General features: G+C 53.3%; 5 protein-coding genes across 5 annotated transcripts; 3 read left to right on the top strand and 2 right to left on the bottom strand.

The window, feature by feature from the left end:
* Positions 1–5,072: 5,072 nt before the first annotated feature.
* On the top strand, positions 5,073–7,674 carry SETTUDRAFT_162713 (uncharacterized protein). The gene is made up of 2 exons (XM_008022951.1): positions 5,073–6,250; positions 6,301–7,674. Exons 1-2 carry the CDS (start codon positions 5,090–5,092, stop codon positions 7,522–7,524), a joined length of 2,385 nt encoding a protein of 794 aa, XP_008021142.1. The 5' UTR covers positions 5,073–5,089; the 3' UTR covers positions 7,525–7,674.
* A 157-nt stretch (positions 7,675–7,831) lies between these two features.
* SETTUDRAFT_162715 (uncharacterized protein) lies at positions 7,832–8,899 on the top strand. Its single transcript, XM_008022952.1, has 4 exons — positions 7,832–7,876; positions 8,004–8,113; positions 8,275–8,349; positions 8,457–8,899. The coding sequence occupies exons 2-4, from the start codon at positions 8,006–8,008 to the stop codon at positions 8,661–8,663; spliced, it is 390 nt and encodes a 129-aa protein (XP_008021143.1). The 5' UTR covers positions 7,832–7,876; positions 8,004–8,005; the 3' UTR covers positions 8,664–8,899.
* A 1,657-nt stretch (positions 8,900–10,556) lies between these two features.
* SETTUDRAFT_162716 (uncharacterized protein) lies at positions 10,557–11,621 on the top strand. Its single transcript, XM_008022953.1, has 2 exons — positions 10,557–10,899; positions 10,973–11,621. The coding sequence occupies exons 1-2, from the start codon at positions 10,817–10,819 to the stop codon at positions 11,388–11,390; spliced, it is 501 nt and encodes a 166-aa protein (XP_008021144.1). The 5' UTR covers positions 10,557–10,816; the 3' UTR covers positions 11,391–11,621.
* A 229-nt stretch (positions 11,622–11,850) lies between these two features.
* SETTUDRAFT_153248 (uncharacterized protein) lies at positions 11,851–12,846 on the bottom strand (the record flags this gene model as incomplete). The annotated part of the gene is made up of 3 exons (XM_008022954.1): positions 11,851–11,925; positions 12,198–12,362; positions 12,589–12,846. 3 exons carry the CDS (start codon positions 12,844–12,846, stop codon positions 11,851–11,853), a joined length of 498 nt encoding a protein of 165 aa, XP_008021145.1.
* A 1,263-nt stretch (positions 12,847–14,109) lies between these two features.
* SETTUDRAFT_30757 (uncharacterized protein) lies at positions 14,110–16,960 on the bottom strand (the record flags this gene model as incomplete). Its single annotated transcript, XM_008022069.1, has 8 exons — positions 14,110–14,209; positions 14,260–14,655; positions 14,702–14,839; positions 14,887–16,393; positions 16,443–16,576; positions 16,644–16,749; positions 16,812–16,850; positions 16,924–16,960. 8 exons carry the CDS (start codon positions 16,958–16,960, stop codon positions 14,110–14,112), a joined length of 2,457 nt encoding a protein of 818 aa, XP_008020260.1.
* Between the last annotated feature and the right edge of the window lie 781 nt (positions 16,961–17,741).

Consider the following 17,741-nt stretch of genomic DNA (forward strand, 5'->3'; position numbering starts at 1 on the left):
TTTCCAGTCTTCCTGAACATTTCAGATCCGTTCCTATGTTGCTGGTTAGCGCGAACCATTGTTGCCATTTGTATATCTTACCGTGCACAACGACCTGTAATCATATTTTCTCCACAACTCCATTTACAGTTTCCACCCTGGTTGCAGTAATCATGGGCGATATCGCACCAGCTTCCAAAAGTATTCGTGTCTGGTGGTTCGTTGTGGGTTCCGCCTTTGAATATGCCTGGGTCTGGGCCTAGGACTGCGCCTGCGACTGGGACTGGATCCGCTGCGCAAATAACAGCCAAAGGAAGAAATGCAAGAAGAACACGCATAGCTATTCGATGAGGAAGTTATAAGATAGAAAGGTTAAGTATAAAAAATGGTCTAGTCTGATCAAACTGCCAAATCAAAGGCGACGTGGAAATGCGGATTAGCGGATAAGAGATAAAGGCCACAACTTTATAAACACAGCACTATACCTTTTCTTCGCAATTGTGGCACGATGACTGGTCTTGCTGACGTGATGTCAGCAGGGCAGGTCCATTCGGAACATCTATCATAAGCAACCGCAATGAGACAGAACCTTCGCAGAAGTATGAATCGTGGAGAGTTGGACGAACCAGCTGTGAGGGGCTTGACTCCAGAGGGTGCTATGATAACGGCTGTGTGGTGTATATCTGAGTCGTATTCCATGGCGAGCTTCTAGAAACTGTCTGACTTGATATAATATACCTATTTATTTTTCTTACTGTATTTGTCTATTAACTCATGGCAACGCCATAAAAGCCATATGCTGTGCCGCATCGCCTTACTCCATTCCTCTACAGAAACTTATGTGTCCCCGAAAACCTGCTGTTTCCCCTTAATTACTATCTCCATTATAGCGCTAAACTTACCAAGGCAGTGGTGCTATTAATTACATGCAGTGTTATAGGCTTATCCTGTGCTGCACAATTGTTTCCTACATACCTCAGCACATCTTGCTTTGGAGCTGCAGAGCACACACTCGCTAGTATATCTAGTAACACAATTCTCGATTCTCTTATTACATATAGCAGTAGTCTCTGTAGGCAGATAGTGAATAGAAATGCCCTTAGTTCAACATAAAGGTGCGCTACTTTGTCTATTGCATCTGTTTTACCCAGTCTCCCCCTAGGGCTCGGCATTGTCTATTCTTCTCTTATTCCTGCTTACTTAAACATGTGCGTTTATTCTATATACTTTACAGCTTTGATAATGGAAATACCGTGCTTGGAATGATCCTAAGGCTGTTTTGCCTAGATGGCTTGGCGAAGATGCAGTTCTAGAGGTCACTGTACTTGCTGCAGTGAAGGAGAAAGTAGGCAATGACTTGCCGTCTCTCTATAGATACAGTCGGAACTAGTAATAGTCGAGACGTGTCGAATAAAGAGGAAGCCGTCAAGGCCTATCTTCTCAGCCCACAGTTGAACCAGCAGCACGCAATCTCGTTCAGTGATTCTCTCGTAGCGCCGGAGCACTTTTTGGTGGGCGTCGGTGTTTCTATAGATTGCTCTTACCTTTTTATCTTGCACTATATATTCCCTATCAACCGTATAATGTACAGGTCAGGACACGCATGTGCCAGTAAGCCGTCATTATAACCGTGATGCTTACCTCAGGTGTCATGTGACTTGAGCCTGTCATCCTACCTCTATCCAGCTAGCCCAGCGATTAAGATCACATCAGCACTCTTGATTGGTGCATTTAATACAGAAGGTATCAGACCGTGTGGCGATCACACACGAAGCAGTTCACAGACTAAACTTACCCGCTGGCGAATAGGACTGGACGATCCTATTGAATCGCTAGATGGATATGGACACGACAGATGTATTGAGAGTGATGGGAATAATAGTGGTGGTGGTTTTGTAAATTGAGAGGAGAATGGTTGAGATAAAGTGAGTGTTTTCCCGTCATGATGGTTGTTTAGTTACAAAGGGATGTACGTTGGTATCTCCCCACTCTCAGACAAAGTATCTAACTAAAGAACACTGATTTTCTCTCAAAACCTCGGCAAGTTGATCGCCAGTCTAGAACATATGCTCGCTTGTAAGTTTAGCAGTCGAGACCATCCAAGCGTAGGGCCTCCCGCCTCGAGTGGTTGAATGTTGAATATACCTAATGTACCGAATAAAGTCATTTCGGGTAGATAAGACTGTTGAGATTAGGTGCCAACCCGCCCTCGCTAGTCCCTGCCCGTATCTTTCGCTTATTTCTTCCTAGCGGTTTCATCTTCAGCCTTTTCTCTTCTGATGCCAAGAGGCGGCCTCATACAAAGTGAGGAAATTGCCATGGGTCGGAACTGACCATTGACGCTGTGAAATGCCTTGGGTGTACGGCACCAATCATCTGTGTAGCTAGGCTAAATTCCTCAGCAGCGCTGTGCATCAAGGGGGGGTAAGGTAGCTCAAAGTTTCCTTTACTGACTCAGTAGTTCAGTTATTCCCGTTTTCGGAACATGGAGAACCCGGATGTCTATTCAGCCACCATTGTAAGCCATGCCATGCCGTCTTCGATGTCAATATCGATGAGGATATCCTTCTCCATTTCCAAATCCCAGCATGTACAAGAGCAAAAGACGTTCGATATGGCACAATGCGGTCCAGGAATATCTGCCGGATGCATGCGCCAAGTGCCATAATCAAACTTTCACAGACTCAGACGGTCGGGGATTCTAGCGGTATATCGATGCTGTGTTAGCTCGCAAGTCACAATAAGGTTGGGGAGTGCGTGCCAATGTGTCGGAGACGTGCATGGTGTGGTTCGCACTGTTTTAGATACGTAAGGAAGCGGTATCTTACGGTGCTAATGCTCCGGCCTATTATCGAGCTTTCTCCCCCCGGGGTCCAGATTCCGAAGAACCTTGCATCGGCTTGTGGAGTGATCGTGGTTCTCGATATCGGAGTATAATCTACGACCGACACGGCTTCTCTACGGCTGAAGCCATCGTGTTAATCATGCGGGATATCCTCTATAGCCGGCTCTTGAAGCTATTGACAAGGATGACATCGTAGTCAATAAAATGGAGAATGAAGCCATAGTCATGTGGCTAATCTGTCCGCACATGGTAATTGCGATTCATGTGCAAGTAGTGAAAGAGACCAAATAAGCCATGCTGGTCCATACGGACATTATCCCGGGTCTAAGTGCGGCAGCCGACCTTTTCCATGGCTCCAAGTGTGCCTTTTGGTGCAGAGAGTTTAGGTAGGGAGCCAGACAAAGGCCCCCGGAATCGACGAGATTGAAGAAATTACTGTGAAGGGAAATGGCGTAGGTAGGTTTCCCGAATACACGACTCAGGAGAAGATTCAGCACGGCCTTGTCACGATCGAAACGCCAAGGCGTAGTAAACAACCACAACCACGGTTTTGTTACTATCATCTACAGTGAGCAAAAACTTGCCCTTTTCAGAGGAACTATGCATGGCAAAAAGTGGGGAGACTCTTTCCTACACGTAGAAGAGTCATGCAAGTACTGCGTAGTGTCTGGACGGTGACCAAGTGTTCTTCCATGTGCGGCCTGGGCCAGGCCCGATATCCAAGGTTGCATGACGGGCCCAAGAGATCTCGACGCGTGGGCGCCCATGGAACACTGGCTGTCTCTGACGCGAGGTGCAAAAAAGTTCCTTGTGTGACATTGAAAGGGCGGTATGGTGATCCAGGGTAGCAGGTAGCGTTGTGGGGAGCAGCACCACTGGTACAATTGCCTAGCGTACAGAAAAAAAGGAGAGCTGTCAACGTTCTGCGCCGTCCAACGTCTAACCCACGGCAGGGGCACGACAATCCATGGTTCTTTTGTGGAATTACTCGTTGGGGCAGTATCGTGAGCGAGATGGTAGAGGGTGGGTGGGCGAGTTGATATGGGCATGCGTCATGCCGCTGTCGAACCGTGGGATCAGTGTGCGTCGAGACTGAAATGGCTGTCTTTGATACCCGGGTTTCGCAGCTGCAATCGACGTATGCCTGGAGACTTGCTTTTTACGGCATATCCACGCCACTGAGAGCAAGCCGAGTCAGCCACCAGGAGCCGTGCCCTTAGGGGTTTCTGCTTCCGCGGGGCGTCTTGTGCAATCCGCTCGCTTCGGTCCGTTTTGCGACCGCGAAAGATCCGCCACAATCCACACTTTTTGGTGCAAACTGCCCTCTCCGGAAGTTGCCACGAGGAATGGTGGGTGTTGTAGGATCAGAGTCTTGGTCGGTCGGGGTGGAGGCGTTCCAGGATGCGATTTGCCACCGCAGCGGGCCGTGTAGCTTAGCCCTGGACGACTGAACGTCAACCGCCCTCTGTGTATTCCACGGATTTCTGCTGCAATCGACACCTTGCCATTGAACCTGCCCAAAGCAGGAACCAGTCGTGCTCTGCTGCTCAGCCCAGCACGGCGATCCTGCAGGGCAGCTTTGTGAGCTGGCTGACTGCACTTGGTGGCCTCTTGCTGCGGCCAGCCATGGACGCAGCCGCACACGTCGCCCAGGTCACGGGATCAGCTGCTGCGGACGGGGCCATTATGCCGACCGATATCCTGGTGTGTGGGAAGCAGACGGTATACATGTACATTACGGTACACGGACAAAACGGCAAGACTCGCAGCAAAGATCCGGGGCCTGGTGGGTGCCGAACGGAACCGGTGCCAGACGTCGTGGGCATGGGCGAGGCAGTTTGACGTAGGCCGGCCGGGTTTCCAGTAACGACTGCGCGACGCCCGTGGCATGGCCAAGAGGGCTTGCTTCTGCCGGATGCTCGTGGGAGGGTCGGATGCAGTTGGGGTTGGCTGTACACACAGTAAGCACAGAGGCACGACGAGAGCGATGCGAAGACGATTCGGACCGGAGCCAGCAGCTTCCGACGACAACTAAGGTTCGGGCGAGAGCGTCTGCCAGCAGCACCAGCAGCACCAGCACCAGTAGCAGCAGTGGCAATTGTGGCGGTACGCGGACATGTGAGCAGCTCTAGCCACAGACACTTGGTACACACGAGCACAGTGCAAGCAGCGGCTGAGGGTCTTTTGACCTGCTGGCCGGCGCGCCCTGCTCCGTCTCTCCTCTCTCCCTCCCGCTGTGCCGCCGCCCAGACACGCCATGACCCGATGAGTCTCTTCTCTTCCTTTATCATCGAGCCCGTCGTGCGCCATGCTCGCCGCTTCTCAGGCGTGGTTGCGCCAAGCGAGGCGAGTGACAACGGACGTCGGCCTGAGCCTCCTCTAGCATGTGACAATCACGACTCTCCGCCCAACCCACGCCCGCATCGCGACACTGCACCTGGAGCCACCACGCCCGGCGCGCGTCAGGAGAATATTGCCCACGCAGACCCAGCCGCGCGCCCCACTGCCCCGGCCGGCCCGTTTGGACGCTTCTCGTCCTTGTCCCAGCCGCCTCACAGCGCTGCTGTTGCCACAGACGAGGAGCGCCATGACCGACACCGCCTCGTCGAAATGTCCACGAATCCATCCCACCCTCTCGCCGAGCAGTTCCGCCGCCTGCAAGTAGACGCCGAGCCCTCGCAGGCACCGCGCCCCGCCAGCATCGCCAGCCAGAATGCTGTCCCAGCATCGGAAGCGCTGCCTGCAGACGATGGCATGGCCCATCTCCGCATGCGCATCCACGAGATCAGGGCCCTCGACATCTCGGACCAGGAGCGCGCCCGCATGGTGCACAACCTCATGACGGAGAAGTACAACTTCATGCGCCCGACGTCGCCAGCCAGCCTGGTGTCACACGACCGCCCCTTCACCCCCGCCTCAGGCGAGTCTCTCTTCTCTGAAGTACATGCGTCGTCGCCGTACTCGTCCACCTCGGATGCCGACCTCGATGCAGCGTACAACCTGCGCGAAGGGGACACCCGCCCTACCTACCGACCGCAGCACCACCAGCACAGCGCAGAGCAGGCCGAGGAAGACGAGGACGATGTTGCCGAGGGAGAGTTTGTCCTTGGCTGCCAGCACTACAAGCGCAATGTCAAGGTGCAATGCTTCGAGTGTCGCCGTTGGTACACGTGTCGACATTGCCACGATGCCGTCGAGGACCACAATCTGAACCGAAAGATGACACAGCACATGCTGTGCATGGCGTGTGGCACGCCCCAGAAGGCGAGCGATACCTGCAAAAACTGCGAGACGCAGGCTGCATGCTACTATTGCGACATTTGCAAGTTGTGGGACAACAACAGTAAAAAGAAAATCTACCATTGCCCAGACTGTGGCATTTGTCGAAGAGGGGAAGGTCTGGGCAAGGACTTTTATCACTGCAAGGTAAGCCCATGTTTGGAGCCCGTCTGTGCCACGCTGACGACAATGCTCAGAGTTGTAACGTCTGCATGTCCATTTCCCATGCAACCTCACACAAGTGCCTGCCACGCGCAACTGAAGGTGATTGCCCCATCTGCGGTGACCACCTCTTCACCTCATCTACTGCTGTTGTCTCAATGCCCTGTGGCCATTATCTGCACAAAGGCTGCTACAACCTCTACATGCAGACTGCGTACAAATGTCCCATATGCAAGAAGAGCGCCGTGTGCATGGACCTGCAGTGGCAGAAATTGACGCAGGCAATTGAAGGCCAACCCATGCCAGAGCAGTTTGCAAATACGCGAGCGGTTGTCCAGTGCAACGATTGCTCTGCCAAGTCGTCGGTCAAGTACCACTGGCTTGGCAACCAATGTGCCTCATGCGACTCTTACAACACCAACGAGCTTCGCATTCTGAATGGGCCAGAGAGTGAGGAAGCTGCCAACGCGATACTAGACGCCGACATAGATTCGGGGTCGCGATCGCCCGTAAGCGTCAGCTCTCCCTCGTCACAAGCGCCGCTTCGTTCGCCTCGATATTATTTCCAACCGGACGAGCCAGAAGAGACATGGCTTCCAGGTCAACTGCCCTCTTTCCCCTTTCAAATGCCGCAGTTTCCGGGAAGGCCTCGGATGCCGCAGATGCCTCAATTTCCGTCTCTACCCAACTTCCCACAGATACCTCAATTTCCACAGATACCCCAGTTTCCGCAAATGCCGCAGATGCCACAGATGCCTCAAATGCCTGATGCTGCACAGCAAATGCTTGAACGAGTCCGTAGATCATTTGATACTTACCTGAATCCAACTGGAGACGTTCGAGCTGAAGATGTACCAATCATTGATCTTGGAGATGAGGAAAGTACTGAGCGATCCGCGACGGATGGCACCAAGGTCAAAGAGCCTTCTCTGCCTCAGTATGTGTTGGAGCGGCTTACGCAGTCTTTGGTGCGATTCAGGAACGACCTGAACCCAGCGTTGTTTGAAGACATTCCAAGCCTGGACTTGGCGGAAGATCACGATCACGACCCCGATGGGCTGGAGTTCTGGGGTGAAGACGGCGGACGCCTGAATCGCTTTGTCGCCGGCGACGAGGGGGATGACGAGGACGACGAGGACAGTAGCAGCGATGAGAGCGAACACTTTGACGACGACGATCAGGACGAGGATGATGATGACGACGAAATGGACAAGAAGAAACACAGCAAAAAGGAGTTTGACCTGCCGGGTCATGTCTAAGGTGCGGTACGGGCGTTTTGGGCATGATGAAAAAGCGTATACTGTATATCGTTGTGTGAGCGGATGATTTATTGGTTCGGCGTTATTTCGGTTTGATCCCTAAAATCTTCAGAAAACGCATTGTAGATAGATACGGATACCCCAATAATGATATATATGTACATGAGGACGGATGTAGACTGCGTTGTAGTGGAACCAGGTCTCACGTGACTTTATGGAACCGTGCGTAACGCGCTAATGTAAGCGACCACAATCGCATTCTGATTTTCGCGAAGCTGCCAATTTCCCGAATTCTACGCCTCACCTCGCATTCTCAACGTCGACTAACCCCGCAGCGAGACCGTCTCTGTCCGTACGTACCAACTCTCGAGCTTCATTTTTACATTCTTGTAGGATCGCAATTGCTGCGACGGCGCATTGTGGCAGGATTAGGAAGCCGGGCGGTTCACCGAGGACATGTGCTAACAGTGTTTGTACAGAAATGGCTCCCACCACCAAATCCGCCGGCAAGAAGTCTGCCGGAAAGACTGGCCGCAGTGCGATCGCTGACGTTGTCGCCCGCGAATACACGATCCACCTCCACAAGCGCGTATGTTGATTCAGTTTGGTGAAGTCCACAGATGGTCTCGCAGCAGCTTGGATGGGTGCTCAGGCAGGGCGATGGCACTGGCTTGGGCACTCACTCTAGGCTATGCAGGCATCGGGCGGAAGACTGAAGGCGAACATCAGGCTAATCGATTGGGGATATAGGTGCATGGCGTGAGCTTCAAGAAGAGGGCCCCCAGGGCTGTCAAGGAGATCCGCGCTTTCGCTAAGCAGGCCATGGTAAGTGGGCACACGGTGCGGGACGGCAGTGTCTGGTTAATGACGGGCACGGCTTGGACCAGGATGGTGCATGGGATTCAAAACAGTGGCTAACATTGCGGTGGCAGGGTACCAACGATGTCCGCCTGGACCCGCAGCTCAACAAGAAGGTGTGGGAGTCTGGCATCAAGGGCGTGCCATTCCGCCTTCGCGTTCGCATTTCGCGTAAGCGTAACGACGAGGAGGGCGCCAAGGAGAAGCTCTACTCGTACGTGCAGGCGGTCAACGTCAAGGACCCCAAGGGTCTGCACACGCAGATTGTCGAGGATGCTTAGATGGGCCGGGCAAGGCAGGAGAAAGGATGATGTGCATAGCAAAAGCATGGCGTTCCGGCGGCTTGTGCCGAGTAGCTACTATGGATATGTAGAGCGAAAGGCTGGTGAAATGATACCACAATGACATATCATGCCCCGCCACGTTTGATGGTTCAAGATTGTTTGGCGTGGTCGCAGTGCTTGCTTAGCCTACCCGTGATGAGGGTGTGTGAGAGTGTGTCGTGGGCATCGCCAGTCTGCCCTTTTGCCATGAGCTAAATGGGAAAGACAGGGAGGGGGTGGACATGCAATGGTTGAGCGAGAGTTTGAGGAGGGTTATTGGTTGTTGGGGGACATGTGATGGTGGATGGTGGCGGCGTGTGGATTCTGGGGAACGAGTGTTGAGGCGGCGTGCACTGGCTCAGAAATTGACGCCGGTCACTCACATCAGACGGCAGGCGTCGGCCTGTGTGGGTTTGGGGCTAGCGCGTCGCCGTCCCCGCTCAGCGCAGTTCGCTAAGCCATGGCGACAACCGGTGACTGCTACCAAAGGCGTGGGTGTGGGTGTGGGTGTGGGTGCCCGTCCTCCCGAAAAGCATCATGCCCTTTTCGCTTTCTGAGACGCCTGTTATTGGCTCGAGGATGATGGGCGCAGGGTCTGTGGCTGGCATGAGCCGTTGAGCAGGGGGGGGGGGGGACGAGGGCCAACAGTGAGAGAGCTTGCCAGGCCAGCGACTCAGACCCATTATATTATGTAGTGGTATAATGTCCATGTCCATGTACATGTGGTATGTATGGACACCAGTGCTACATATTACATATACAGCTAGCCAGCGGGTCACACCCATCCATCCTCGTCCACAGGCAACGCCCATGACAAAGAGAGCCAGCCATGTCAGTCATTCCCTCTCTCTCTCTCCACAAGCTGAACCCACCAAACGGCTGTATCGGATCCGCAGCTCTCTGCTGTGCTCGCAGCGGCATCCATGTCATTTCGGCTTGGACCGCTAAACTTTGGACGTCCTGAATCGATCGGCAAGCACACGCTGGACACTGGCCCGGCAACCTCAGTCTTCATTTTCCTTTGTCGTCCGAGGTCAAGCCATGCCAGCCCCCCCCCCCCGCTCAGACGTTTGAAATGACATGTCACCAACCGACGCAAGCGCCGTCAAACCACTCCATACAAAATCCTCCAACCCCCCCCGAATCTACTTGCGCCTTCCGACTTCCATGTTGCTTTGCTTTGCTTTGCTTTGCTTTGCCTTGTCTTGTCTTTTGCCCAGCCCCAGCCCAGCCAGCCAGCCGCACCAGACACAACATCACACCACAGGCACATCCGCATTGATAGATGCGTCCAGGTCGCCCGCAACGTTTGCCTGCAGGGCCGGTTGAAATCCCCCCTCTCCGCCCACATGGCTCTAGTGATGCAGCAGGCCGTGTGTGGTCGTGTGATATGCCCTCGAGTATTGGATAGGAGGCGAAACGTCCTTGCGCAGCGTCGTCGGGGCATTGAAAATGACTAATTTTAGGGGAGTTCGCCGACACGCTAGCCTGCCAAGTCCTGGCCCGTGCTTCCGCGGCGCTGTCCACTAGCCCCAACTCCGCCTAGCGCGCTCGACACGGGCGCAGGGAAAGGCTGGCGAAAGCACGGATGTTTAGTCTCTAACTCCGGGGCAAAGAGAGAAGGGGGGGGGACGGCCGCCCGGCCGGCCAACGATGCGGCATTGGGGTTGGATGAGCAAAAAAGAGGGCAAAACAACAAAATAAGTAAAGAAAAAAAAAGGAGCTAAGCATGTTTTGCCAGCTGGGGACCAAACGGGACTCCCCAAACTCTGGGCGGGCTCGCGCGCGCGCGCCATTTTTTTTTAGTTTAAATGTTCCCGGACTGCCTCCTCTCGCGTCCGCTTCCTGCTATCCCTCTCTCCCCTCTCTCCCAGTCGTTGTTGTTGTCCCCCCCCCGTCCGTCTCACTCTACAACCTCCTCGACCCTTTTTCTGGATCCTGAATACCCTCTCCATTCGCTTGGGGTATCCTTTTTCGCCGCACTTATTTACCTTGTAATATCTTGTAATCCGACGGGGCTTCTACGTTCGCTTTCCCAGCCACACACACACACCTCCCTTATTACCTCGACAACCAGAGTTGAACAACATACAAAAAGAAGAGTGTTCAAGATGCGTTTCTCCACCGCCGTTGCTATCACCCTGTCTGCCTCTGCCAGCCTCGTTGCGGCGCAGAACAAGTGCGATGCTCAAAAGTAAGTTATTTTGTTTTTGTTTTTTCGTCCCGAGTATACACGCGCGCGCCGTTGTTCTGACTCGCAAAAACAGCATCGTAGACACGTGCGTGCAGGGCTACAAGTCGCGCATCGACGGCTGCAACCAGAAGCCCAACGACTTCATCTGCCTGTGCGACGTCTACCGCGACGTGCTTGTCTGCTACAACAACTGCCCCAACTCGCTCGACAAGCCCCCGGTCGAGAACACCGTTACCTCGTACTGCAACGCTGCCGAGCCTCTTCGCGCCGCTGCCTCCAGCTCCATGGCTTCCGTCGCCAGCGTAGCCGCCACACAGTCGCACGCAGCCGCTACAAAGACCAGCGCTGAGTCCACTCCTACCGGCACCGGTACCACCACCGACAAGTCGCCTTCGCCTACTGCTTCCTCGTTCAAGAGCACCGGTAACCAGAACGGTGTCCAGGTCGGTGCTGCTGTTATGGCCCTGCTTGGTGCTGCTCGTCTTTTGTAAAGCATGCCATGTTTGGGGGTTTGTTTGTGTGAGGAAAGGGGTTTCTTGGGGCCGAGTTGTCTGTGTAGGAGTGGATAGCATCAATTCTTTTTCAAACGGGATAAAACCAGATTTGCTGTGCCAACGTCAAGATTCTGCGACTTTCTGATACTGATTTGGTGCATTATCTTGTTTCTTCTTTTAGTATCACTGTGTAGCCAGTTTCGCGCGCGCAAGTAGTGATTCCCACACACACACACACACACACACGTACAGCAACAAAGAGAGAATTCTACAGAAGAGCAAAGTTAATATTCCGTTATCCAATCTAGTCCATTGATGTCACGTCGCCGAAAAAAAAAAGAGCGTTTCCCCAGTTGTGTGTTTTTTTTTCTTTTTTGGTTTCCCCAGACTAACACCCTCTCCCATTCCATTCACATGCCAATCTCGCACTTTGTACCTTTTTTTTTATTGATTTATTTCACACGCTGATCCTTCCATCCTTGACCATCTCCCTAATCGCCTCAATGCTCGACTCGACCGCCTTCTTCGCCATCTATATGGAATAATTAGTATAAGAGAAAAATTGCACATTTGCATATCGAATGTTCAGATTACCCAATCCCAATATCCACAATAACAATACCAATAACAATACCAATAACGATACCAATACCAATAACTCGGGGAAAAAGCAACCACAAAAAAAAGAGAGAGAGAGAGAGAGAGAGAGAGAAACAAGAAAGTGCAAAAAAAAGAAGAAGAAGAAGAAGAAGAAGAAAGCGAAAAATTGGAGAGAGAGAGGGGAACATGGGAAGAAGAACTCACCGCCTTAAGCCTCACAAACTCCTTGTCAGCCTCCTCGCTGCCCTCGTGCACCCCCGGAAGCCGAATCTCAAATACATATGTCATGTGTAGATCGTCGAGGTCGCCAGACGGGCCGTCGGAAATGATGTTGCGAACGTGTGTGCCGTCTTCTTGTTGGAAATCGACCTTTTTTGGGATATCTGTTAGCATTTGTATACTTATCTTTCTCTCTCTCTCTGTGTGTGCATGTGTGTACATCCGTTCCTTTCTGCTTTCTAAACAATACAGTGCCCAAGACAACAACAACAACAACAACAACCCAGAAGTCGATGCAAACACACAAACCAACCAACCAACAAACAAACAAAAAATCAACAAGCATAGATATATATATATATAAAATTTGACATACCACACTGGGCCAAAACCCCCTCACTACCTCGCGTGCCGTATCCTTGGGCCCAAGCCCCTTCTTAAACACCACGTCGCGCGTCACAGTCCCCGTTTCAGCATTGTCCTCGAGCACCGCGCAGCTCTCAATCACCGGCACGAAGTCCTGTGCAAACCGGATTTTGCGCTGCAGGCCCGCCCAGATTTGCGCGCGCGTCAGGAGAGGCGTCGTGCAAGGCGGGTTGATGCGGGATGTGTATGCGAGGTTGAGGGTGAGCATTTTGCGTCTTTTTTTTTCTTCTTCTCTTTCTCTTTGTTGGATCTTGAGTCTTGTTGGTTGGTTAGCTGGCTGGCTGGCTGGCTGGCTGGTTGATGTTGGAATAGTCGACGTGACGTGACTTGGATGAGCTGGCAGCACAGCCGAAACAAAAGTCCGCTTTGAATATCCTCCTCCTTCTTGTTGTTGTTTTTTTTTCCCTCGAAAGCCTTCGTTCGTACGCGATCGACTCACAAGCTAATCTCCCCCTTTGGGACAGACAAAAAGAACAACAAACAATCAATACCTATTACGTAGAACGTAGCAATAGCAAGAGTGGTTGGATGTTCGATATGCTATGTATTGACGTCAATGAATCTCTCAGCACACACACACACAGAGAGAGAGAAGAAGAACCAACAACAACACTAAAATCGAGATAATGTGTTGGTCTGAATACAAGAAAACAAAGCCAGAGCATAAGAAGAAGAAGAAGAGAAGAGAAGAGAAGAGAACAAGGGATCAAGAACCTAGATATATTTCACATGAACGTCACACCAATCCAACCTCTTCCCCAAGGCAACAAAAGCAACAAAAGCAAAAAAAAGAAATGCAGGTGAGCTAGGCCAAAGCTGCAGGTCTGAGTGCGACTTGCAACTTTGCCGCCCTTGTTCGGCTCCACACATTGCCCGTCCGAAGAACATGCGTCCAACTTACCGATACCGACGCCTGCTTAGACTAGCACCGTCCCTTGTGCCGTCTTGGCAAATTAGCCTTCCATCCACTCCGTTGACTCCGTTGACTCCGCTTGGTTCACACGCACACGTCTCGGGGCAATGAGGACGGGGGGGGGGAGGGGGGGGGGCAAGTCAAAGTCTATTTGGTGTAACATTTCGCAACGTATGACGTTCCTCGTGAAAAAAAAAAACACACACACCGTCATTCTTTCATATTGACCCTAAGCGCTCATGCACGGAAAAGAGCGCCCATCCTACTTGGTCCCCTTCGCAACCCCTAAAACGCCCCCAAGTAGTTTGCATGTGCCTACAAGCCCCCCACGACAGATTCCTCCCCACAATGCAGTAAAAGCCAGTCACACCAGACCAAAGTCTGGAAAAGTTAAGCGTCATATACGATTCAAGAGCCCCTTTTTTGCTCGCCAAACTCATCCATCTCTTCCTTCGCATATTTTGTACATTGGCTCAAAGCCAACAAGCAGTCTCCCCTCAAGACTTTGCGACCACGGCGGGGGTTCATGCGCAGATTATCTTCACAACCTTTCGACGTTTACTCTTGTCCAAAGCCGACAGTTTCCTCAACAGCAATGGTAAGTTTCTGGTTGAGTGCTTCGAATGTCTTGTACGGTGGTAGATCGAGACGGTTGAAACTGCCAATCACGTTAGCTCTTGTTATACACGTGGTTGTCTGGATACATACCATGTATGTGACTTTGGTAGTTGGTTCGGCTCTCCAGCCTTCTCGATTGTGAATCTTCGTGGGCCATCACTGCCCTGCAAATCCTTGAATCCGTTGACAGGGATACGCGAAGTACCCGTGGCAAACTGCAGCAGACGTGACTTTTGTTCAGCATCCCAGCTACGGATACACTTCCAGAAGTTCTGGATGACTTCGTCGTTCTCGGTGTAACCACGGTAATCGGTGTGCTTCTTCCAGTCATCAACGTCAATGTCGGCAATACCACCGATGAGCAGCTCGAGTTCACGCTCGTCAAAAACGTTGACAAGATCGGCGGGAATCAGTTCGTGGAAACCAGTGATGAAGGCCTGAAATTGTTCTTCAACGCGCTTCTGGATACGCCATTCGGTAATGAGTCTGCTATGGTCAGTGTGTGTCTCTAAAAATGTCGCAGGCCACATACTCGACGTATTCATGCTTGTTTTCGTTGGTAACCTCAATGTTTTCACCTCCAGGCTTCAGCTCAATGGAGACAGTCTCACCAAATCGCTCATCGTCAGTCGAGAATGTCAGTTCCAAAGCATCGGTAATATCGTTGTTCCTATTCCGATTAGTATGCCATCAGTCCGTCGCAAGCATGCAACTTACAGCATCCATTCCAGGTTACGATGAAAGTCGGCATCCACACCCTCCATATCCTGCAGCGAAACCTTCTTCTTCAATATCATCTTGTAAAAGGCGCCAATGAAGAAGGCGTCGAGGAAACGACGATGGAAAATGGCCAAACCAACCACACGTCCAATGAACTTGAAGTAGTTCAAGTGCTCGGGGTTGATACCAGAGTGGGGATTGATCTGAAGTGTGTAGTTGTCGTGTGCGGAGTACTCGAAGAGGCAGTAGAAGGGATTGAACATCTCGTGCGAGAGTAGGAAGAAGAATTCTCGAGAGAGACCTCCGTAGTCCAGACCGTCTTCGCCGTCAAACTTGATCATCAGTCTCTTCTTAAGATCAGCAGCGCTTTGCCGCATAATCTCGTGGTACGAATCTTCAAAAATATGCGATCGTCGCACCTTGACGTGACATTGACCACTAACAATGCGGAGCGCTGGTTGCGATCGGAAGTAGATGAGCTTACGGCGGAAATCGCGCTTATACTGGGGCACGTTCTGATCCAGTGATGACGGTAACCTTGGATCGTCCCACGTCGTAGTCTTTGTGTTGTGGTCCACAAAGTATACTCTTGCCGTGTTGGTGAGACGCATTTCCCAGCCAGAGGGCAGCGGGCCGAGCTGGGAAACAGGCTGCTGCTGGATGGTGCTGCCATTGGCCGCCTGGCCACCGTACATGCGGATGTACTGCTGCCGGCGAGGATCCACCCATGTTGTCGTTCGTGTGTTGTGGTCTACAAAGTAGGGTCGGCCTTCGGGCGTGTGGCGCTGCTCCCAGCCAGACGGAAGCTCTCCTGTACCAGCAGTGGTCGCTCCCGTCGCCATCATGCTCGCAGCGCTGGCAGCGCCAGTCGGCGGCGACGGCTGGCGATCCGTAAGGGTAGGCGAGTTGGCTCCCGTTCGGTCCTCTGGCAGCATTCGGTTCTGATGTCGCATACGTTCCTGCTGCGTCTGCGCTGCCACGTCCCGGCGCTGATCTGCCTCGTTGAAACCCGCGCCTGGCCTGATCCATGTGGTTTGCCTCGTGTTGTGGTCGACGTAATATGTTCGCCCCAGGTGGTCCTCACGACGCTCCCAGCCGTTTGGCAGTCTTCCTTGCGCATCCTCAAAAGCGCTGTATGCGGCGCTGCTGCCGTTGCGAGCTGGCGTAGACCCGTTTGTATTTGGTGCGGGCCCGGCAGGTGGGCCGCCTGGCGCACCAGCCGGAGGGCCTTGGCCGGGGCGCTGGGGGTTCGACGGGCCGGAGCTCGAGGTACGACTACCGGGGTATGCATCAGGAGGATGGAGGCTCGTCGTGGATTGTTGTGGAGTAGAGGCGGCACCAGGAATGGCACCGTTGGTGGACGGATGCGGGGAGGCATTGGGTCGGGTGGCGTTCTGGCCTCCTTGGCTGATGGGGGTAGACAGATTAGTGGAGAGATTAAGAATGAGCTTGCCGTGGACGACCATGTTGTCGTTTGACTTTTTGAGGTCGCGCGTGAGCATCTCTGTGCTTGTGTCAGCACGTGCGCTCCGTGTCGCATCGTTTGCACATACCGTCTCCGCCTGCGTCGAGATCTATTACCGATCCAATGCGGACGTTGATGACGCCCAAGAAGCCCTGGTCCTTCTTCTTGAACTTCTTCTGGTCAAAGATCTGAACCGCCAGGACGCTTTCTTCGTTCACTTTCCTGGCCCATGTGTTAGCGTCATGCGGACCGACATGGGTTGTCATGGCGGGGGTTGCGTGGGACGTACATGTCGAAGCTCTCGTTCCAGTAGGGGTTCAGCGTCTTCTTGATGACGCTCGTGGTGCGCGTCTGCTCGCCATTGATGGTGGCCACGGCGAAGGGGTCGGGAAATCCTGTGGCCTGGGTATCAGCGACGCGACGGCGTCGAGGGGGGGCGGGATGAGGGAATACATACGGAAGACATCGCGCTTGTAGAGCCCATCAGCAGCAATGACTGCGTGTTGTTAGCCGGATGCCAACGAGCCCACGGGGCCGTGTCTTGGGCGAGAGGGGGAGGTGAGACGCACTGGTAATGCGCAGGTTGGGCTGTCCTGCGCCGTCCATGATGTGTTGACGATGCGCGGTGAAGCAGCGCAGGGTCACAGGGCGGGCAGCAAAAGACGGCAGGCAGGGGGAGGGGGGGGCGTCGGGGCGGCTCTCAGAGCTCGCGGTGGTGCAGAGGAGAGGGAGAGGAGAGGGGGGCGGGCCTCTTGTCTGGTGGTGAGGTCGCCTTTGGGTTGGCTGCGGCGGGTGTGTGACGAGGGTGGTGGAGGAGGCTGTGCGTAAGGAACCGGCCGTGCGCCGTTGCAAAGGCAAATGCGACGGGCGTCCACGGTGCAGGCCGGAGAAGGTCCGGCCAGGGTGGGATTGTAATCGCTTATTCACGTCTTTGCAATGGCGAGGGCGGCGAGAAGCAGGACGAGGACGAGGACGGGGACGCGGCGATGAAACAAAACAGCGGTTGCGTGTGGGTTCGGGACCAGCGCCCGGCAGCTGGGCGTTGTTGGGCGCGCGGGCGGTGGTGGGCAGAAGACGAAGAAGAGGCCTTTTGCTGCCTTGGCGCGTGCCCCGCAGGCTATCGGGCGATGCGAACGGGTGGTGACAGGACGGCTAGTAGTAGCAGTAGGCAGGTCACGATGCATACATACATGGATGGTACGTACGCGCGTGTGGTTGATACGGGACCAGATACAAAGATAGATGCAAGGACATGGCTGTCACTCTTCGCTGTGCTCTCTCGAAACACATGGCACTGGCATCGATGATGTCAAAGGCAGCCAACCCCATGCCGGACGGGCCAGACGCCCTGCCAGGCCAGGCCACGGCATGCCACAGCTGCTGCTGC

Source organism: Exserohilum turcica (assembly GCF_000359705.1).
Source record: "Exserohilum turcica Et28A unplaced genomic scaffold SETTUscaffold_1, whole genome shotgun sequence".
Classification (NCBI taxonomy): domain Eukaryota; kingdom Fungi; phylum Ascomycota; class Dothideomycetes; order Pleosporales; family Pleosporaceae; genus Exserohilum; species Exserohilum turcicum.